The sequence below is a fragment of the Nannobrachium achirus genome, assembly GCF_963921795.1.
Source record: "Nannobrachium achirus genome assembly, chromosome: 9".
NCBI lineage: Eukaryota > Metazoa > Chordata > Actinopteri > Myctophiformes > Myctophidae > Nannobrachium > Nannobrachium achirus.
In genome coordinates this window covers 64,542,634-64,566,522 of record NC_137818.1, presented here as the reverse complement: position 1 = coordinate 64,566,522, position 23,889 = coordinate 64,542,634, and the positions used below count along the sequence as shown (strand labels likewise).

Sequence of the window (23,889 nt, the reverse complement as noted above, 5' to 3'; positions counted from 1 at the left end):
AGCAGCAGCAGCAGGAGGAGGAGTTGCAGTTGGAGGTAGAGGTGCAACACGAGGTATAGCTGCAGCTGTAGGAAAAGGTGCAGTTGGAGGAAGAGCTGCAGCTCTGGGTAGAGGTGGAGCTGTAGCAAAAGGTGCAACTGGAGGTAGAGGTGCAGCTTCAGAAAGAGGTGTAGCAGGAGGAAGAGGTGCAATACGAGGTAGAGGTGGAGCTGTTGGAAGAGGTGCATCTGCAGGGAGAGGTTCTGGAGGTCGCGGTGCAGCGGGAGGAGGAGATGTAGCCAGAGGTGGTGGTGCTGCTGCAGCAGGAGGAGTTGCAGTTGGAGGTAGAGGTAGAGGTGGAGGTGCAACGGGAGGCATAGGTATAGTTGGCTGTAGTCGAGGTGTAGCAGGAGGAGGAGATGCGACCGGAAGCAGAGGTACGGCCAGAGGCAGAGTTGCAGCAGGACACAGAGGTGCAGCAGGAGGTAGAGTCTCAGTGGGACACGGAGGGGCAGCGAGGGGTGGAGATGGAGAGGGAAATAGAGGTGCAGCTGGAGTTGGAGATGCAGTGGGCTCAGCAGGTGGAGGAGAGAGAGGGAAGAAAGGGTCCGGGGGAAGAGGAGGTGGTGGTGCGGGGAGAGCGGGAAGCAGCGGTGGAAAGAGAAAAGACGACGATGCACCTGGAAGACACACCAGGGACGAGGGGCGTTCACCTTCTGCTAAGAGGAAGGATGGCAGTCATCGGTATACCTTCAAAATACTAGATAAGCTATCTGGAAAGGATCCATCCGAGGTGGCCATCACACTGTCCTCTATCAGCACTCTGCAAGACCTGCTAAACGACAAAGAAATGAGTCAGGACCTTGTCCAACTCCTCTGCTCGGTCCTATGCAAGGCCTTCCAGGCACGGAGAGACAGGGGCACCCGGCGACACCTGGCTGGCATGGTGAAAGACTCAGGATTCCTCCGCTTCACACTGCCACATCATGTGGAGAAAATGGCTTCAGAGTCCCACACTGTCCGCAGGAAACAGTACACAGACCATCTGGACAACATCCTGGCTGTTGTCTTTGAGGTAAATTACATCCTTACTCTAACAGCAGAGAAGCCATTTCCTAAAACTGAGATAGCTTTACCTCCATGCAAACCTCACTGTGCAAAATGATCAGGACATATTTGCTTGACAAAATGCCCATCTTGGATGTGTTTTACTTTCAGTTATTGCTCCTTCTGTTAGGACCTAACAGAAGTCAAACTCAAGGCTTGGGGGCCAAATCAGGAAAAAAAACTTTTTTGCTGTTTGCCTGTTGAAAAAATTAAAATAAAGAAATCGTTTTCACTTGAAATTACTGACAGAGCCAGAAGATATTGCAACTTATTTAGTTTTACTTTATTCATTAATGATTAATGTATCTATATCTAAATGCAATATAATATAATATAATATAATATAATATAATATAATATAATATAATATAATATAATATAGGCAGTTTAGGTCCAGGTTCAAAATGTGCAATAATTTCAAAACGTTTTAACCCATTTAGGCCTAAGTCCGATTTGAATAAAGCCTTAAAGACCTAAGTCAGATTTGAAAATGACCAACTTTTTTTTCTGGAAAACTTATCACTCAGCCTCTGTAGCAGTTAGAAACAACATTCCAAAACTATTTGATAGCTTACACCTTTGGCTTTCATAGAAAAAAATCTGAAAAACTTTACTGTACTACTGTACATAATGTAATACACAAAAGTGTGTTCCCGGCCTTGGGGGGTAATACACTTCAATGGTCCGGCCCTCAAATGTTTTTCTATTTTGTCCCACTGTGTATTTGAGTTTGACATCCCTGTTTTGGCCTAATGTGCTAATGTTGGGAAACTACAGGGTATACAAATACGTAACCTTTATTCCCATTCACTCATTTCCAGGTGCTCAAAACATTCCCTAACAGTTCTCTCCAGTCATTGTCCATGCTGGTCATGGTCATTCCAAGCTCCATCCGTGACCTCAGGGTAGGAGGAATGAATGTCCTCCCGCAGACGGATGAGAAGTTGGTGGAGATCCAGGAGCTGGTCAGCCTCCAGAAGAAATCCAGGGAGAGCACCTCTAAACCCTGGTGGAGACCTAGAAACACTGGTGAAGAGAAACATGGTATGGTGAAGGACATTATTTATATTTATCGCTATACTCCTTCGCTGAAGGTAACATGGGACAGGTATTATGTATGGGGCATGGACACTTTATGCCTGTGGGTATGTTTTATACTGTATATCAGGGGTTCCCAAACTTTTTTGTCTCAGGGCACCCCATGAATATTTTTTTAATCCGAGGTACCCTTACATTATATTTTTCACTCCCAGCACCTTATATTTATAGCATATCTTCGTTGTCGGGTAGAAACCTTGTATGTCCAAAACCGTTCGTTTTGCATGTATCATCTATAAAATGTACTAAACTAGTGAAAACAGCAGATCTACAAGCACACAACGCATCGCGAGGTGTTGTGTGCTTGTAGATCGGCTGTTTTCACTAGTTTTGTGCGACAGTCTTGTATGATGAAGCAGGGCTTTGCTTTACCAAAAGACATACACATTTGAAACTTGGAGATACGAGGTTTCTGCCCGACAGTGACGATATTTTAGTGATTATGTTGTGAGGAAAACGTTGAGATAATAGCCATTTTGGTTAGAACTGACTGAAAATAACTTTGTTTAAAATTATACTAAATAATAAGTGTCCAAATATTATCAAATGATCTCGCGGCACCCCTGGACTGCCGTCGCGGCACCCCAGGGTGCCCCGTCACCCACTTTGAAAACTGTTGTATAATTAATTTCCTAATTGTCATAGAAACAATGGCTTATGTATCGGCTCCCTCTGACACAGACTGTATGTGTAACTTCATTGTCTGATCTGTGATCAGTTCCAAATTCTAATTGTGGCGTCTCCATTCATGGACTGATGTAACTCTGGCCACTATTCCCTTTTACGTGCTGTTCAGTATACCTGACAAAAGCATGTTTGTTTTATTGCTTTATTAATAAATAGATTTGGGAGCATTAAAGGTGGTATCTGTTTCTTTACAGTTTATCTATTTTGATCCAGTATCCGTCGAAATGTCTGGATGTTAGGAATATTTGTTCTCTTTCACTGTAATGTATTTTCTTTTTTGGTGTGTGTGTATTTTATTCTTTTTAAAAGATATGGAAGCACTGTTTAATGTCTGATTTGAAAATGTGTATTGTTATGCGTCGCTTAACAATACAAACATTTGAAAAAAAGAAATGTTTGGATGTGCCGCTTAACATTTCAATAGTTCTTATAAAAAAACTCTGGTGGTGTGTGATCATAAACTAAAACTATGTCCGCTTTTGCCATACCTCCTATCCTAGGTGTAGAAGAGCAGGAGGAGGACTTCAGGAAGCTGCCCATCTGCCCCACACCTGAGGAGATGCACGAGGACCAGAGGCCATTCCTTAGACCCAACCTCACCTCTGAGCCCTATGCCAGCAACCACCTGTACCTCGACACTCACTTCCGGCTGCTGAGAGAGGACTTTGTGCGACCGCTTCGTGAGGGCATCCAGCAACTCCTCCAGAGACAAATGGCCAACGACAGCTCGCGGAGGAGGATGCGCCTTGATGACATCACAGTCTATCGTGACACCCGTCTGGTGGAGCCAGTGTGTACGCATGTGGGCGTAGCCTACATGGTTCAGTTTGACACTCAGCCTTTTAAGGTTGGTATCTGTCAGGGATGTGCTGGCCATTGGGAAAAGCGGGACAACTCCCGAACGTCCGGTTCATTCCCGGCCGGTCCAGGCCAGCCATTAGGAAAATATTAAAAATAAAATGTCGGCCTTCGTTCCATTTTGAGGGCTCCAAGTTTCAAAATTGTAGATTTTTTCGCAAAGCAAAGCCCTGCTTCATCATACAATGCTGTCGCACAAAAGTACGGTAGTGAAAACAGCAGATCTACAAGCACACAACGCCTCGCGGTGCGAGGCGTTGTGTGCTGGTAGATCGTCTAAAAACCAAATAACTAATTCCATCTACCACACGCACGCACACACACTTTCCCAACAGGGTGTACGGTGGGAGAACTCCAAGAGGCTGATCTATGGTTCGCTGGTCTGTCTGTCGTGTGATAACTTTGAGAGCTTCCTGTACGCCACGGTGTCAGACAGTGAGCCCAGGGGCCTACGGAAAGGCAGGGTCCAGCTTATCTTCACTGAGGAGAGCAGAGACAAGTTGATGGCAATCCAGGTAGTCCGGAACTGTGAAATGTGTTTAATGGCCATTAATAATGGTGGCATGCAGGGCCGGCGAAAGCCAACGTTGTGCCCTGGGCATAATAGTCCGAAACGGTCTGTACTCACAAGACTACCTAATTTATTTTCAAATATCCGGTGTATATAGGGTTTAAAGTGGTCAAAATGCTATATTAACTCATTTTGCTGGGGACCCCCTGGAACCCCCCCAAGGACCCCTGAGGGTCCTCAGACCCCAATTTGAGAAGCACTGAGCTATACTGTAGAATAACAATGACCTCATCCTACAGGCAGACCGCTTCCTGATGGTGGAGAGCACCGCCTTCTTTGAGGCCTACCGTCATGTGCTAGAAGGCTTGCAGGAGCAAGAGGAGGCCTGTCTGCCCTTCCAGAGGTACTGTATTCCAGCATGCGTTCCTGACATACATAAATTGTAGGCCTGCCCTACAGTAGCCTGGCGGGGCCCGACGTCATACTGCGTTCACTCACTCATTCCTTCCACAGTATAACGTCTGGACTTCCAGGTATTGGCAGCGAGTATCCTGATTATTTTCTGATCGGGGCCAATCAGTGACTGCTTCCGCACAACAAACGTAGCTGTCTTTCCTGACAACAAGTGAAAAGATTTCCCTGATTGGTCCATGTGTAGACGGTGACGTAGATGCATGCTGCAGCCTGCAGCATTTTCAAAACAACAATGGCTGCCCTCGCGATGCAACAAGTGTAACAGTTAACGCTCTAACAATAAAACAAGCAATAAGTGCAGTTATTTCAGAGTTGGAATCAATTACAACAATTAAAAAGGAACACGGAGGATGCGCTAGTGGAGTTTATCGGCCGAAAAGACGTGTTTGTTTGCCGTTCTTCCGACTGGCTGAGAGATGTTTGGCTACGCTGATTGGTTAGAGGAGTCTGTCTGTCAAGGCAAGTAGTCCCGCCCACTTTTCAAGCTGCCAATAGGCCAAAGGCCAGACGTTATACTGGGGAAGGAATGAGTGAGTGAATGCAGTATGACGTCGGGCCCCGCCAGGCTAGGCCTACAGGGCAGTTGATGGACAAATAGTGGACATCAAAGCAGTTCATTGGGTCACATCTAATTGGGTTAATTAGGTTAACCGTTAACTGAGAATAAGAAGTTAAACAATGGTTAAATTATTTATATCATTAGTGTTAATATTAAATCAGTACACACGTCACCATTAATGTTCAGTTAATGAGGATAAATTTAGAAGTGGACAAATACTATTCATTTTAGGGGTCATTGTCAAAACTCAATGGGTCATTAACATTTGATAGCAAAAAAATTAACACCTATTTATAATAAATATACTGTATACTCTGCACTGATAGGGGGCACTGCAGCTCCATTTTATTTTGCCAACTCCATATTTTGCTCTGTACAGTCTATGTAGTTCTCGGAGAAGAGAGGCATAATTCAGTTAGATATCAATTTCATATTTGTTCATCATTGTCAGTGGAATATTGCCGGCACACCCTGACACAGTCACAGCAGCAGTTTGGGCTCAATACTTAGGAAATTCAAATGTGCACTTTTTACACAATATTTTGTTAAAGCCTTTATGCAACATAAAACACTGTGCTGGTTAGTTATTGTCTGACTGCACCAGTTGAGTACAATCAACCTAGAGGTCTTAAGGGCTGTACACACCAAGAATGATAACTATGGGGGCACGGTGGCGCAGTGGTTAGCGCTTCGCCTCACAGCCAGAAGGTCCTGGGTTCGATTCCCACTGGGGGACGCTGTGGGTGCTGGGGGTGTGTTTCTCCCTCTGCGTCATCAGCACCCACACCCTAGGTGGGGTTGGCGATAGGGCCTTTCTGTGTGGAGTTTGCATGTTCTCCCTGTGTCTCCTAGGGTTGATACCCTCACAAAAACATGCAGTAATCCTGGTCTCAATAATGCCTCCCCCTGGCCAGCCGGGGTGCTTGAAGGAGGGGAAAAGAACTGGTTGGAATAACGTGTTCCTTCCACGCGCTACGTCCATCCCAGGGAAATCCCCCCTGTCAGGTGAAAAGAAACAACTTGGACTACTCATGCATTGCAGGAAGCATGAGGTTAGTCTGTTGTCTCCCCAGGCGTGGCAGAGGGAGAGCAGAGCCCAGGATTACATAGGCAATTGACACTGGGTGAAAAATGGGTTGCAAAATCGTAAAAAAAAAAAAAAAAGAAAGAATGGTAACGATGATAACTTAACGATAATGATGCATACTCACATATGTTGTGTAAACATGTTGAACGTTCTTATGACACCCTCTAAATTCGTTGTTTGGCTGTCATTGTTTCCATTATTCATCAAATCTCTGAAAATGATACCAACAATGATATTATGATCCACCACTCTCGTAGTAGTTTTGGTGTGGATACTGGCATAGGTGTCAGGCATATTCGCCTAAAACGTATTCGCCTAAACGCATTTGGTCCTTTCGCGTGGCACTGTCGTCGTGGAGGAGAGTGTTTTCACCCACCCTGTCTGGCCGATTCGCCGCCGTTGAAGAGCCATTTCACCTACAGCTATCAGACTGTCCATGTTTGCATCTCTCTCTCTCTCTCTCTCTCTCTCTCTCTCTCTCTCTCTCTCTGCGCGTCTTTTGTGTGAGGGACGCTGCGCACATTTACGCACACAGCTGCAGGAATGCATTTAAATTTAACAAGTGCTGTCATCTCTGGTCGAATCCCCACACCAATTGTCAAATATTAGAGGCAGAAATTGTGAAAATAGCCGATCTACATGCTCACATTGCAAGGTGTCGTGAGCATGTAGATCTGCTATTTTCACAATAGAACCGTGTTATACAAAATGTAATGCTTGTCAGGGTGGGGGGTCTCCAGTTAAAATATTCACTGCACCTGCATAGGGCATAACTGTGAGATAAGAGCCATGCACATGCTTCACATTCTTCTGTATGAAATGCATGTAGGCTACGTATCAATTAATTGATTATTTGGACGCACCTGATTCCTATAACTATCTGTATTGATTTGATTACTATGGAGTGCATTATGTGCATAGCCGTGTGTAATGGTCACCACTTGACAAGGTAACGCCACTGTCACAATCACTATAATATTTAAATGACAAAGGGATAATATGCCAGGACAGTCTAACAGCAGAATTGAGCGTAGACATACAGATTAGAGCTTTGGAATCAGGTGCGTCCAAATAATTAATTAATTGATACGTGCACTGCGCAAGGTCATGAGTCATGATGTCCCGATATACATCATAGCATTTGATTTGGAAGATACTACTGCTGCTATGATTTATGGTGAAGAAGGTTTGTAAAATATATAGGATATGCAGCAAAATTGTTCCGGTGGGAGGAGCGCAGATCCCCCCACAAGCATAAACTTTCTGTGTCTGGTTCTGGTGCGCTCTCCTCTGCTCTGTGCCAAATTCTGTCTGTCTGTCTACCTGTCTGTCTGTCGGCCCACAGCGTGGCAGCGTTGCCTAGTTAAAGACACCCGACTTAACATTTTAAGCCAGGCAAAATGGATGAAAAACCTTGAACATTTAGGCCAAATGGCTCTTCAACGGCGGTGAAAAGACTCTCCTCCATGGCGAAAGTGCCAGGCAAAAGGACCAAATCTGTTAAGGCGAATAAGTCTTAGGCGAATGGGCTGGTGACCCTGGCATACACTTGAGACAGAATACATTTTCGAACTGAATATTTATAGTTATCATTCTTGGTATTGACAAATTCTTGGTATTTCTTGACAAATAATGAACGATGGTGAATATAATCCCACCTCTGACACCTTCATAGGTACATCGTGGACTGCAACACTGATGTGCTCCCCCCAGCCTATCTGAAGAAGAGAGGAGATACATACAACATGTCATCCATTGTTAATCCTGAGCACCGGAGCAGCATTCAGCCGTTCCACTGTCTGAAGCCAAAGGCCTGGCCCAAAAGGGAGGTGCTTGGACTGGATGAGTCTCAGATGAGAGCCCTCCAGCTGGCCCTCACCAACGAACTGGCCATCATTCAGGGACCTCCTGGCACTGGTAAGGCAGGGTGTTCTCTTAACCCATTCAGAACGGGTACACATTATTGTGTATCATTATTTTATGCTTTAACTATTGAAAAATAGCAGATATAGAAGCTTGCAGCGCGGCACTGAGTGCCGCGCTGCGAGCTTGTAGATCTGCTATTTTTGAAAAATCGTGAAAATTAGAATTTTTAATCCTTCTAAGATTTTTTGAAAAACCTATGTTTCTATGTCAGCAATCTGACTAGCCATCGTCAAAGAAAAGGTCCTTTTCATTTAACTGGAGCTCAGTTAGTCTGTTCTTGAGAGACTACTATGTCAGTGGTGCACAAACTTTTTCATGTGAAGGACCCCCAAAATGATATTTATTTGGCCACGGACCCCCATCTCAAAATATTTTGTTCCAGGGACCCCCCCAGAAGCAAAATTTGAGTTACAAACGTTCACTTTGAAAATACATATATTCAAAGATTTGCACACATTTTCACGACTTTTTCAAAAATAGCAGATCTACAAGCTCGCAGCGCGGTGAGCTTGTATATCTGCTATTTTTCACTGGTTAAAGCATTCAATAATTCTAGGCCTAAATTTAATGTAACAGTTTATTTTTCTATCTCTCTTTTTTCTTTTTTTCCCTTACCTGAAAAATATCTTCGGATTTTGGACAGTTTCCGGCTGACAGCAATGTATAATGTAAATCCAGATGGATGCTATAAAAACAAACTATGGGCTGGATTGGTAGGCCTACTGCTGTCAATGGAATAACATTGTTTGCAGCTAATTGAAATTCACTAAAATGCTAGTAGTAGTACTTAAAATGAACCTCAATTAGCAATTTATTTCAAAGTATCTGTATACAGTATATATATCGCATTTGTGTAGCAATTTAGCCCTTTTAGCCCCTTCTCAGATTTTATTAATAACCGATGTAATGTATGTATCAATTCTGTAGCTTTTACTTAAAATCCCTAACACCCCTTTGTCTCCAGGAAAGACCTATACAGGCCTGAAGATTGCTCAGGCTCTGTTGACCAATGAGGGACTTTGGAGCAGTGGAGCCCCAATGCTGGTGGTGTGTTTCACTAACCATGCTCTGGATCAGTTCCTTGAGGGTATGTTTGTTAGTGTCACAGTCAGTGAGGTCATGTCCTGAAATGCAACTCAATTAAATTGTACTTTGACAGCACTGATGGAGTGCTGTTACGGAAGAAAATGTTCTCTTACGACGCAAGACAAAAATTCTCTCTATTTTGATTCAATGTCATGATCTTTTGGGGCTGGGATGTGGGGGTTAACCATGTACACATAAAGAAAAAAAACACTATTTTGTTTGTGACAAATCAACTGAAAATGAAAAACACCTTAGGAACACTTCACCCATTTTCAACCTTATCTTCAAATACTCTGTCTTCTCTAATCCACTTTGTACATATTTCTGTATTTGAACTACATGTAAATGTATGTAAATGTTCCAAACTTTCTTTCAATGTTGCCAAAATCAGGCCTTTACTATCGCCTCAAGGCCTGGAAAAACTCCTCCATGTTATTATTTCCTCTCGCTTGGACTATTGTAATTCACCACCTGTAATTGTCTAATTGACTATAGAATCGATTTTTTGGGTCCCCAAGGAGATTACTTGTGACAAAGACCTTCTTGTTATTCTGTAGGAAATACAGAGTCAGTCGATGCCTTTTAAAAGCTGCCAAAAACGCACTTGTTTCACCAGCACTTTAACTTGCGTTACTCTATTTTAATGTGATGTTTTTATTTTATTTTATTTAGTGTATGGCACCTTTATTGTACAAACCATTTGTTTTGAAAGGCGCTATATAAATAAAATGTACATTGCCTCCTCTATCTGTGACACAGGTATCCTTAAGTTTCTGCCAAAGGGCATCGTCAGAGTAGGAGGCCGGAGCAACAGTGAAGCACTGAAGAAATTCAATCTTCGGGAGCTGACTCATGACCTGCCGCGCTACCTCCGTTCTGCAAAAAAAGAGGTGAGTTGGTCTGGTATGAGAAAATGAAAACCATAGGTCGTATGTGTGTATCTCTGTCACGCCTGACACTGTGGTTCTATGGGTTTGTGACATCATGCTCTGACGTCACTGTGATGTCAGGGGAACCACTCTTAAAAAAATGGGTTTGCCGCTCTGACATCACGCTCTGGCTTCACTGTGATGTCACACTAACAGAACCCCTTGTATGCCCATATATGGAGTTGCCTGATGCCATCAATATTAAGCCCATTTCTAACAGGCCTTCATATGGGAATGCCCATATACGGAGGCCACATCGGCCACAATCCACACTAACGGCTGGTTCTACAGACAGGGATCTCCATGTATGGGCTTAAAAGGGCATGATGTCAGATGTCATAGACTTCATAGGACTTTCACATAACGAATAACTGAGTAAGCATGTTTGGGCTCTCATAGCATATCTCCATATAGAGTACCAGGGGTCTCCATATATGGGTAACTGGTCCGATATACATCACTGATCAGATGACTAAGAATTGGCACGACCTCGCCCTTTAGGGCAAGGTTGCATGTCGCCCTGAGGCGTCTTACTAGTTATGATTAACATAACTAAACAAAAATGTATTTACCATGACATGAGAGAGAGAATGGCCCTATTATTCACCACAGAAACATTGAGAGACAGTCTCTCCAACAGGTGGCATGGTGGTGTCCAAATTGGCTAATTTCTTTCCAAAATATAAAAGAATCTAATATTTGGAATATTTACGTAAAGTATACAGTACATGATTTGAACATGCTTGAACATTTGCCAATTAAGGCATAATATTTTACAATTGCTACAAACTGCTACAAAACCTGTGTGTAACCATGTCATTTTGGGCATAAACAAGAAGTTGAAGGGTAAATTTAAGTCTGATAAGGATGATGCATGTTCAAATCGTGTACATTACTTACAAATATTTTCCAATGTATTAATACTTTTTTACATTAAGGAAAGAATTGCCACTGTGCCCACTCTTCCTTGGTGCCCAGACTGCCCACTCTTCCTGTATCCTATATTGCACTTAAATGTATTGTACTTGGATGTATTGCACTTGCCCATCATGATTCAACAGACATGTTTGTATTTTGGTGGCTCACTCAGTGCTAAAAATAGCACTTTTCAAGATTTTAAAAACCCTTAAAAAAAATTGCCAATCTACAAGCTCACTACGTGTCAAGATGCGACTCGTTGTGACCTTGTTGATCGGCTATTGTTGAATATCTGAAGCATAAAATACAGTTAAAGTGGAAAACGTATTTTGATGCTATATTAACTAGGGATGGGACGATATGAAAATTTCATATCACGATTTTTGTGACAAAAGAAATCACGATTTATGATATTATCGCGATAATCAAAATCCATTATCCTGGGGTGGAACATTTTCCAATAAATAGCAGATCTACAAGCTCACAACGCGTCGCAACGCGTCGCGTTGTGAGCTTGTAGATCTGCTATTCTTTGGCAAGAGTGAAAAAAGACAAGTATGAAGTACTGGTACATATATTATAAGTACCTTTTACCAATTATAGAGGGTTTAAGTGGTAAATATGCAGCTCGGCAAATAAAAGGTGAATTGATCCCAGTGCATGACGGAGGACGATATCACGATATATTCTCCACGATACGATTATCGTGAGTGTTTTTTATCACGATAAATATCGTCCCATCCTTAATATTAACACATTCATCCTGGAACCCCCTCAAGGACCCCTGGACCCCCACTTTGAGAAGCACTGCCTCAGTGCACTGTGTGTGTCTCTGTATTGTCTCTCTCACTGCCTCAGTGCACTGTGTGTGTCTCTGTATTGTCTCTCTCACTGCCTCAGTGCTCTGTGTGTGTCTCTGTATTGTCTCTCTCACTGCCTCAGTGCACTGTGTGTGTCTCTGTATTGTCTCTCTCACTGCCTCAGTGCTCTGTGTGTGTCTCTGTATTGTCTCTCTCACTGCCTCAGTGCACTGTGTGTGTCTCTGTATTGTCTCTCTCACTGCCTCAGTGCACTGTGTGTGTCTCTGTATTGTCTCTCTCACTGCCTCAGTGCTCTGTGTGTGTCTTTGTATTGTCTCTCTCACTGCCTCAGTGCTCTGTGTGTGTCTCTGTATTGTCTCTCTCACTGCCTCAGTGCTCTGTGTGTGTCTCTGTATTGTCTCTCTCACTGCCTCAGTGCACTGTGTGTGTCTCTGTATTGTCTCTCTCACTGCCTCAGTGCACTGTGTGTGTCTCTGTATTGTCTCTCTCACTGCCTCAGTGCACTGTGTGTGTCTCTGTATTGTCTCTCTCACTGCCTCAGTGCACTGTGTGTGTCTCTGTATTGTCTCTCTCACTGCCTCAGTGCTCTGTGTGTGTCTGTGTCTCTGTATTGTCTCTCTCACTGCCTCAGTGCTCTGTGTGTGTCTCTGTATTGTCTCTCTCACTGCCTCAGTGCACTGTGTGTGTCTCTGTATTGTCTCTCTCAGATCTACAGGGACCTGGATGAGGTGAAGAGGGAGATAAAGCCTCTGGTGGTGAAGCTGGGGTGCAGCCTGAAAGGAATCCTCCAAGAGTCTTTCCTAGAGACGTTCATGTTAAAGGAACATCGGATCAGCCTGCACCGGCCACTTCTACCTGTGAGTAATGCTGGCAGAACATAACGGTTATTATGTATGCGATAACGTCTTGCTGCGCGGTCATTATGGCTTATATGGACACGACGGGCTGATGATTATCAGCCTGAAGTGTCCATATAAGCCATAATGACCAAGCAGCAAGACCTTATAGCACTTATGTATTAGCCGGGTAGGCTAATACATAAAATGAATAATTTGACTCTAACTAAAAACAAAACAAAGTATTTCCTTGTTTACAGACGGCTGAAAGTGCGTCCCCCCGAGCGCAACACGGTCGCCTTGGAAAACAAGGAAGTGCTGATCAAATAGAATCCATTTTCTGTTACTGCGTCGTCTATTTCAAATGTTTTTAAAAACATTCTTCAGAGCAACGTTTGGTTGTAAATGACACTGTGTGTTTGTTTACATGGTAGAAATGTTGGATACAGCACTAAATTCACACAGCTCAGCCTGAGTGCAGCAGCTGCTCTGAGCCTTTGATTAGGCAGCGGTGAATTAGAGAGCGGAGCCGTCATTATACGCTCATAATTCACCGCTGATTTCAGCGCTCGACCAATCAGGATCAAGCATCCAAACAAGCCGGGTAATAAAGGATATTAACCCATTTAGGCCTAGAATTATTGAATGCTTTAACTATTGAAAAATAGCAGATCTACAAGCTCACAAGCTTGTAGATCTGCTATTTTTGAAAAAGTGGTGAAAATGTGTGCAAATCTTTGAATATATGTATTTTTAAAGCGAACGTATTTTAAAGCTTCTGGGGGGTCCCTGGAACGAAATATTTTGAGATGGGGGTCCGTGGCCAAATACATATCATTTTGGGCGTCCTTCACATGAAGAGGTTTGAGCACCAGTGACACATAGAAACATAGGTTTTTCAAAAAAAACTTTAGAAGGATTTGAAATATTCAGACTCAGCACACATTTTCACGATTGTTCAAAAATAGCAGATCTACAAGCTCGGTGCCGCGCTCTGAGCTTGTATATCTGCTATTTTTCCATAGTTAAAGCACAAAATGTGAGTGAATCCTTGTACCCAGGGCCCAGAATTTGGTGAGACTCCCCTGAACACGTCTTTGCCCAATGGCCTTGAAGGCGATGTAAACTTGCCATTAAGTGTTTGTGTAATGTCTCCCCTTTCTTAGAATCAGGGTGGGTTTGAGGCCGGTGGTGAGAAGATCATAATGGAGTGGTTGGGCATCGATTCCACTGTCTTCCAGCAGAGGGCGACAGAGGAGGCCATTGTAAATGGAGGTAAAGGTTTTAAAGTGGAGCCTAGTGTCCACAATATCGTAGTTGTTGGGTGGAAACCTTGTATGTCCGAAACCGTTTTTTTATTTATCATTTTACAAATTATTTAAAATAGTGAAAATAGCCGATCTACAAGCACACAACGCCTCGTGTGCTTGTAGATCTGCTGTTTTCACTAGTCTTGTGCGACAGTCTTGTATGATGAAGCAGGGCTTTACTTTAAGAGAAAACATACAAATTTGAAACTTGGAGATACAAGGTTTCTGCCTGATCAGTGACGATATGTTGTAGGGTAAACTACACTCCTCGCATAAGAACAATCAACGTTTCCCTTTAAGCTATTGGCAAGCTGTTTGAAATACATTGTAAAGGCATATCCCTGCACTAGAGGGTAGCACGGGTCTTCCAGGACCTGATTACCCGAGACCCGAACCGAGAACCGAGCCGTTTCGGGTCTAAAATATTGACTTGTCCCTCGGGGCAGGGTAGGGCAGGGTCTAATCGCCACGGGTCCGTTCAGGGCATTCCAAAATAATGCATTTACCCGTAAGGATCCAAGAGGACCCGAGCTTTAAAATATTGTGTGTTTACCCTTCAACTTTATGTATTGTTTTAATTGTTTTAAATATGTATTGTTTTAATGAGACTTTCATTGTAAGTATGCTCCCAAATCCATATTATCGTCTTTTCTCGCATATTGAATCGATTACCCGAGACCCGAACCGAGAACCGAGCCAGTTCGGGTCTAAAATATGTCCCTCGGGCAGGGTAGGGTCTAATTGCCACGGGTCCGTTTGGGTATTAGATCTCATATTCCCAATAATAGGCAGATCCATTCGGGTCTGGGTCCATTTGGGTTCGGGTAGGTAAAATTGGACCCGTGCTACGTTCTACCCTGCACACAAGCTAGAAAACAGAATTTGATGTGTAATCTTTAGTTTACTTTATTTCATTATTATTTTCTGCTACAGAGGAGGATGAGGAGATGCTTGGAATCATGGAGCAGGCCGGTTGGATCCAGGCTGAGCGAATCCTTGAAGACTTCCATCCCAGATTCGACCGGGACGAGGAGATGGACACCGGCGTGGCAGGACTCGAGGAGCAAATGCTGGCTTTGAACATTGACGATACTGAACGACCGGCAGACCCAAGCGATGAGGGCTGGGAGGTGAGAGAAAACAAGCTGTGCCATATGCCCTACATAAATAGCTCATTTCACCAATAACAGCTTTATTTTTTTAGATGATGCATAGTGATTAAAATGTTAAAGTACACACTGAGGTGTACGTGATCAATCAGGTAAGATTATGGCTTTAGCACAGTGTAAAATAAGAAATTTAAATGAAAGTGCAGAATAAATATTCAATATTCAAACGATTCAGAAAAACATTGTTGTCCAACACCTAGGTTTGGGGCACCCAACACAACAACATGATCATTAATGATTAAAAAAACATTAATGTGGGTTCAAACCTTTTCATGCACCTGTCTGTTTGCTTCCATAGATGCAACGACAGCAGAGGAGAAAGATCAGGGACAGAATCAGGAAGGAGCTGGACCTGAGCTCAGACATGACTGAAGCGGAGGAGAAAGAAGTTCTGGATGTTTGGCTTCTCAGTCTGCCAGACAGATGGAGAATCTATCGGTACGGCTCCCTTTTTAACCTTAACCCTAACCTTCATCGTTCTCGAGTAGGTGTGCACCCGTACAGTATGCCTGCTGGAACTGCACTGGAAACTATAAAAACATATTCAATTTCTCATCCTAGCGTAAAAATAACACAACAATACGTACCATCAACAAATACCATTTCTTTCAGGCTATTAGTCCTTGTCCAATTCTCCATCTTTGAGATGTTTTATGCTGTTGTAGTCACAGATATAAAGAGCTAGATGCCTCGGTCTGCCTCTGCAGTTAACTGGAGCGATGTGCAAAAGTTCTAGTCCGGACTTCCTGGAAAAACCGAGGGAACACTGTCAGTCAAAGTGACTACTGGCCAATCACAGCAGGACTTTTCCGGGACTTATCCAAGGACCATTCAACAGAGCCAGTTCCGATGTTGCGCAGCTCAGCTGTTCTCACAGGCTGCGTAAGTAAAGACCCGCCCCCACCTGCCTCTGATTGGCCTGGCAACTTCCCTATGTGTGACGCACGCGGAAGCACAGAAGTGATGAAGATTCCCTTGGTTGCTAAATGCATACGCCCCCTAGCCGAAGGAGGCGTCTACCTTTCTATGTCTATGGTTGTAGTGATGCACGGAAGCGGGGATTGAACCCGGGACTCCCACTCGCCAGACCAACACACAACCAGTCATGCTAATAGGTATGAGCCCGATCAGCAGGGCTGTTGTCGCTGGTTCATGGCTGGTACTAACTGTGAGGGGTACAGTCACCCCCCCGATCTTTGGAGCACACCCTCGCACTTCACACTTCACGCCGTGGACCGCCGCACACGACGCGGACCTGTCCCTCACGCGAGGATATCACGCTGCTCGTCCTGCTGACTACACCAGATTGTAGTGATGCAATGTACAGATTGTTATTTTTGTTGACTGACATGCGAGGTTATTGGATTGCCTGTGATCCTAGTTTACTGAGGCACTACACTGTCTCTCTGCATTTGATGTATGTGACCTTGCTTATTGTAAATCGCTCTGGATGAGAGCGTCCGCTAAATGCCTAAATTGTAAATTGTCTGTAGGTTGTGGGTTGCGCGCTACAGGATGGCACTGCGTAGCGAAGCCCTGCGGCCTGCTGAGGCCTATCAGCACGTGGTGGATCGACTAGCTGACGTACAACGCAGTGACCGCCTATGTGTCTTGAGGAAGGCCAAGGTACAGTAATACCAGTAGAAATAAATGCAATGTACTAGTAATATTGTGTATTTTAGGTTCAGAGTTAACCCATTTAGAACGGGCACACATTATTGTGTATCATTATTTTATGCTTTAACTATTGAAAAATAGCAGATATACAAGCTCACAGCATGCCACCGAGTGCCGCGCTGCGAGCTTGTAGATCTGCTATTTTTGAAAAAACGTGAAAATTATAAATTTGACCCAATTCTATAAGTGTCTTTTGAATCCTTCTAAGATTTTTTGAAAAAAATATGTTTCTATGTCAGCAATCTGGCCAGCCATCGTCAAAGAAAAGGTGTTTCTCACTTAAATGGAGCTCAGTTAGTCTGTTCGTGAGAGACTACTATGACAGTGGTTCTCAAACCAAATGTGAAGGACCCCCAAAATTATATGTATATATGTATTTGGCCACGGACCCGCATCTCAAAATATTTAGATCCAGGGAACACCCAGAAGCAAAATAAACGTTCACTTTGAAAATACATATATTCAAAGATTTGCACACATTTTCACAACTTTTTCAAAAATAGCTGATCTACAAGCTCTACGAGCTTGTATATCTGCTATTTTTCACTGGTTAAAGCATTCAATAATTCTAGGCCTAAATTTAAAATGGAAAATCTGCCCCTCAGGTCATTGGCATGACAACGACCGGAGCAGCCAAGTCCCGTGATTTGATCCAGGAATTGCAGCCGCGGCTGGTGATTGTAGAAGAGGCCGCGCAGGTATTGGAGGCCCACATTATTACTGCGCTGGGTGGAGCCTGTGAGCACCTCATCCTCATCGGAGACCACCAGCAGGTCAGGAAGCACCACTCACTGTCTGTCTGTGAATCCCACATGGCAATGTCACATACAGCAGGGGTTCCCAAACTTTTTTGTCTCAGGGCACCCCATGAATACTTTTTTTCATCCGAGGCACCCCTACATTATATCGTCATTGTCGGGTGGAAACCTTGTATGTCCCAAACCTTCTCTTTTTGTGTTATTATTTTAAATCATCGCGAGGCGTTGTGTGCTTGTAGATCGGCTATTTTCACAACTTGAGTGACACTTTTGTATGATGAAGTAGGGCTTTTATTTGACCAAAAAACATACACATTTGAAACTTGGAGATACAAGGTTTTTTGCCTGACAGTGACGATATTCATAATTTTCACTCCCAGCACCTTATATTTACAGCATATTCTAGCGATTATGTTGTGAGGAAAACATTGAGATAATAGCCATTTTGGTTAGAACTGACTGAAAATAACTTTGTACTTCAAGTTTAAAATGATATTAAATATTTTAAGTGTCCAAATAAATGCCAAATATTATCGAATTATCTCGTGGCACCCTTGGACTGCCATCACGGCACCCCAGGGTGCCCCGTCACCCACTTTGAAAACCCCTGACATACAGTACTTACCAATAACCATGGTATAGTGTTGTTATATCACAGCTTAGGGGCATTGTGGAAATTATAGATAATGAAAACTGGCTTTAAAAACGATTGCATTGCAAGAATACAAATGAAGGAGTAATCCCGACTTCTATGCCAACATTTACATTTAGATATTTTCTTTAAATGTGTCAGTATCGTTCTGCTCTCTACATGTGTGTTGTGAGTGTGGCTTGGTTGAATGTCACCTGTTGAGTATGCATGTAGACAGCCATCCATCAAAATAGTTTTTTGAGCGTTGTGTGTATTAGCCAATTGTATTTGTATGGATCTCCGTGCTCATATACATAAAGTAACTGATGTCACGGACAAAACGTAGATATGCACGTCGTGTATGTCGTGTTTGCACCGCTCACTTCGCACAGTTAAGTTTACGCATGAATAGCATAAGATTTAAACGTATTGTTTAATATGTTTAAATCTTATTTTGGGCACAAGAGGGCTTGCCTGCTGGAGTTTGTTTAATTTCAAATGGTTTTAACTGCCATAGCATGCCCCTGCCCCACATAAGCACATACATATAGAATGAGGTGCATGGCAGGGGCGTCAATTGGGTATGGCAGGGGTATGCAGCTGCCATACCCTGGGTCCAGGGGGGAAAATAAAAGTTACTTTTAAATATAAATCCATGAATGTCTCTTTGTCTATCTGTGCTGGTAATTATCTTGTTGAATTCCAGTAAAATAACTATAAATGCAAAATGTAACAAAATGTTCACTTTAAAGGTGATACACCATGCATTTAAAAAGTATTTATGTCATATTGTTTATGTCCCAAAAACGTTTTTCAAAAGGTTTGAGGCTAAATTACCACTCCTGAATAGAGAGCCTCTCTCATTTTTGAATGGCTCTGAGCATTTCAGCTGCAGTACCACCTTTGGCCTGAACTGCGCCACCCCCCCCCCAAAATCCTTTTGATTTTTTTTTTTTTTTTTTTTGAAAAGCATTTTTTTTTGAAAAAAAAAAAAAAAAGGATTTTTTTTTTGTGTTTTGTGATGACGTCACAATCGGCAGATGACGTCACAATCTGCAGCAAATCTGGACAGCCTGTTTTGAGAACCCGTGGGATACTTTTAACCTCCACCTTCCCAAAACCAGAGAAAGACACAACGGTCAGAAATGGGACTTTGTGAGGATAGAAGGTGCTAGTGGGACCCCAAAAAAAGTTTTTAAAATAGGAAAAGTGAAATTTCATGGTGTATCACCTTTAACAAGGTATTATAATTATATTCTCCACTCTTGTATTCTCCCCATCTTGACAAAATGGTATATTCCCAGGTTCCGCAGGTCAGCTGCACAGGTGCAATGCATTATTGTTAATTGTGGCACGTTTACTAACATGCCAAGTTTAGCTGCACAACCGTTCCAGGCTGCCATATCCAGCCCAAGAAACCATAGAAACGGGAAATAGAATGTACTTCTTAAAATAAATGTATCATGCCTGTTGCTAAGGTATGGCAACATGACTGGTGTCTTAGTCATGTTGCCATACCTTAGCTTTTTCTGAACTGACGCCACTGGTGCATGGCTGCAGTGAGGCATCAGCTTTTGTAAGATCCTATTATTTTTAGACCTACATAGCCATTGCTGTTGTTTTTTTAATACAATAGAAATGGCCACAGTTGCTGTGTGCATGTAACTTTACAGTGATCTCTTGTATGATGTCTTCTCAGCTGCGGCCCAGTGCTACAGTATATGATCTGGCAAGGAAATACGACCTGGAGGTGTCCATGTTCGAGAGGCTGATCAAAATGAACTTACCCTACGTTAGACTCAACAGCCAGGTTTGTGCTTCTTTTCACACATCAGCAACACTGTCAGCTGTCAAGCTGTCATGTTAATTTACGCATGAATATGGAGATAAAGGCTGACAAACAGCCAAAAAGGTCATGCACATCCAGAGCCATATAGGCTGGTTGCTGGACTAAAGGTAATCAACAATAAAAAAGAAAGAAAGTCTGCACACCAATTTTGCTGTTCCCAATATAGAGTTTACTTTGGTAATGTTTCAATGGTAACATGGCTCTTCCATGCGGCTCGAAACGTTACCAAAGTAAACTCTATATTGGGAACAGCAAAATTGGTGTGCGGACTTTCTTTCTTTTTTATAATTTACGCATGAATAGCATAACAATCAATTCATTTAATATGGGGAATCTTCCAATCATGCAGTTGAAGGCATAAGTGAAACTGCACTTATGCCTTCACTGCATGTGTTACTTTAGAGTTGTGCCGTGTTTGTGCAATGTGTGTGTGTACAGTACAGTACAGTATGTGTTCATGTTGGTCTACAGCATCGCATGAAGCCAAACATCGCCTCTCTTCTGACGCCACACATCTATGCTGAGCTGGAGAACCACCCCTCTGTCATGGACCACGAAGACATCATGGTGTGTTTCATTTTCATCTCCACTACTGTCCATGTGTGGTCTAGCCCAGTGGTTCTCAACCTTTTCAGGCCGCGACCCCCAAAATAATCATATTTTAACTGGCGACCCCCCACCCTGATGAGCACTAAGAGTTGAGGCATTACATTTTGTATAACACGGTTCTATTGTGAAAATAGACGATCTACACGCTCAAAATGCCACACGTTGCGAGGCGTTGTGAGCGTGTAAATCTGCCATTTTCACAATTTGTCATTTTAGAGGTATTAAAAAGTCCTTAAATTGTCACTTTAGAAATGTGCAGATACCCTCATCTACACATTTAGATTATATTCTGTACCGGTATATCATTCCATACCATGGAATGACAAAAACATGACTGAATACATGTACATACTGTATGTTACAAATGATATTTATCATACAAATGATTGCCTTGCAGGGCCTTAAAACCAATCTATTCTTCTTGGAGCACAATTACCCCGAAGAAAACATGAGAGATGGAAAGAGTCACCAGAACCAGCATGAGGCTATGTTTGTAGTTGCCCTGTGCCGCTACCTTCTCTTACAGGACTACGAACCAGAGCAGATTACCATCCTGACCACCTACACAGCCCAGCTTCTCTGCCTGGGAAGACTCATGAAAACCGAAAAGTCCTTTGCCGGGGTCAGAGTGCACACGGTGGACAAGTACCAAGGGGAAGAGAATGATATCATCCTGTTATCTCTGGTCCGCAGCAATGCAGAGGGTAAGGTCGGCTTCTTGAGGATCTCCAACCGTGTTTGTGTGGCCTTGTCGCGTGCCAAGAAAGCTCTCTACTGCATCTGCAACAGCGAAATGTTGGGCAGAGTCGAGCTGTGGGCAGGCATCTTCGGTACCTTGCGGGAGAAGGGCGAGATCGGGACAGCTCTCACCCTCCGCTGTCACAACCACCCAGACCGTGAGGTCGAGGCCTCCTGTGCTGAAGATTTTGAACAAGCTCCCGACGGAGGCTGCACACAACGTTGTGAGTTCAGTTTGGAATGTGGCCACCCTTGCGCATTGTACTGCCATCCTCGTGACCCTGAGCATAAGAAGTACCAGTGCCCTGAGAAATGTGCAAGATTTCTGTGTGATTTGAAGCACGGGTGCCCACTGTGGTGCCATGAACCATGCCCTGAGAGCATGGTAATGGTTGAGAAGACCATACCAGAGTGCCAGCACAAACAGATGGTTCCTTGCCACCAGGACCCAAAGACATTTGCCTGTTGGGATCCCTGTCAGAAGAAGCTCCAATGTGGGCACAATCAGATGGTCCCTTGCCACCAGGACCCAGAGACGCTTGCATGTCAGGAGCCGTGCCAGGAGATGCTCAAATGTGGCCATGCTTGCACCGGTACTTGCCACAGTTGCCACCAGGGACGCTACCACTTCGCTTGTGCCCAACGGTGCGAACATCTTCTGGTCTGCTCCCACAAGTGCCAGGAGATATGCGCTCCTGATTGCTCTGCCTGTCGCAGGCCTTGCGAGAACCGCTGCGTCCACGGTAATTGCACGCACCCGTGTGGACATCCGTGCACACCTTGCACAGAGCCCTGTGCTTGGCAGTGCCCTCACCAGAGGTGCAGTAAGCGTTGCCATGAGCCATGCGACCGCCCACCTTGCGTCCAGCCCTGTGACAAGATCCTTGAATGTGGCCATCCCTGCATAGGCCTCTGTGGAGAGAAATGTCCAAAGAGATGCCGCATCTGTGATGCAAATGTCTTTGGCGCAGAGGACTCCGACAGGACCGCTTTGTACGTTCAACTTGAAGACTGTGGACACATCGTTGAATCAACAGCTCTTGACTCATACATGGGGATGGGTGACGTACAGCAGTCTGATGAAGGGAAGCAGGTGGCCATAAGACTAAAAGACTGCCCTGAGTGTCAAACTCCCATCCGAAACAACCTCCGCTATGGAACCCAAATCAAGAGCATCCTGACCGAGATTGAGAAAGTCAAGGTGAAGCTCAGTGTGTGCCAAACAGATATTGCAAAGAAGAAGAAGACTCTGGAGAAGCAGTGGAAGATGAGCGGGCTTCAGAACGCTGGCTACATGAACATCACAGCTGAACTGAACCCTCGTCATCTCACCATGAAGGACCTGTGTGTCCTTGAAAACAAGATGGCCTTCCTCGAGAAAGTTGAAAAGCTCAAAACGATCCAAAAGAAGCACATGTCTGGTGAACAAGTTCTCTTTGAGGGGGAAATCCAGAGATTTGTGATGTGGCTACTCGACCTGAAGCAGAAATTCACTGGCCAGCAGGTCTCGGATCTACAGCGTGAGCTGAAGAGGCTGATCCTCTTTGCTGACCACGACATCCGTTACAACCCGTTAGTCAAAGAAGGTGCAACGCCTGGTCCTTTTACTGAGCAAGACCAAGTGAAACAGGCATTGAAATGTCTGGAGGATATGATTCACGAGAGGAAGGCGATTGTCCCAGCCATACAGATGACACCTGGCCATTGGTATAGATGCCCTAAAGGCCATGTCTATGTTATGAGTGAAGGTGAGGGGGCAACAGAGAGTGAGCGCTGCCCCGACTGTGAGCTGACTGTGACTGAAGCCAGCCCGTAATACTTTGAACCAATTCAAGCAGTTTGACATTCCAATCCATCGCTGACGTTTTATATTTTTGGGGGACTTTGATTTAGTTTTTCTTTCCTTATACCTGACCTTTGATCTTGATGTTCTGTACTCGATAGCCTGTTATTACAGTAATATATTGTTGTCTACGTATTTTTGGCTGTTTTGTTTGTATTGATCGATATCCTGTTCTGTCATTTCATGCTGAGTGTTGCATACTGTTCTCCTTGACATTCACAGAAATAAAAAATTCTATGGCTGTATTATTTTTTATGTTCTGTTTTTCCACAAACACCATTGCTTATTGAAATCTGTCTTGATTAAGCAACAAACACTATTCATGTGCAATATATCAAGCTATAGTCAGAAGATGTGAACTTGGATGATATAAATTAAAATATCAGAATTTCAGGCTTATGAAAATTATAACCTTGTTATTGACCAACT

General features: G+C 43.7%; 1 protein-coding gene across 1 annotated transcript; it reads left to right on the top strand.

Moving 5' to 3' along the window:
* Positions 1-829: 829 nt before the first annotated feature.
* LOC308291071 (NFX1-type zinc finger-containing protein 1-like) lies at positions 830-23,433 on the top strand (the record flags this gene model as incomplete). Its single annotated transcript, XM_080732985.1, has 17 exons — positions 830-1,054; positions 1,908-2,130; positions 3,372-3,718; positions 4,065-4,244; positions 4,540-4,643; positions 8,036-8,277; positions 9,251-9,373; positions 10,132-10,262; positions 12,748-12,897; positions 14,043-14,151; positions 15,120-15,316; positions 15,654-15,793; positions 16,849-16,981; positions 17,638-17,805; positions 20,121-20,231; positions 20,742-20,837; positions 21,277-23,433. The coding sequence occupies 17 exons, from the start codon at positions 830-832 to the stop codon at positions 23,431-23,433; spliced, it is 4,836 nt and encodes a 1,611-aa protein (XP_080589111.1).
* Between the last annotated feature and the right edge of the window lie 456 nt (positions 23,434-23,889).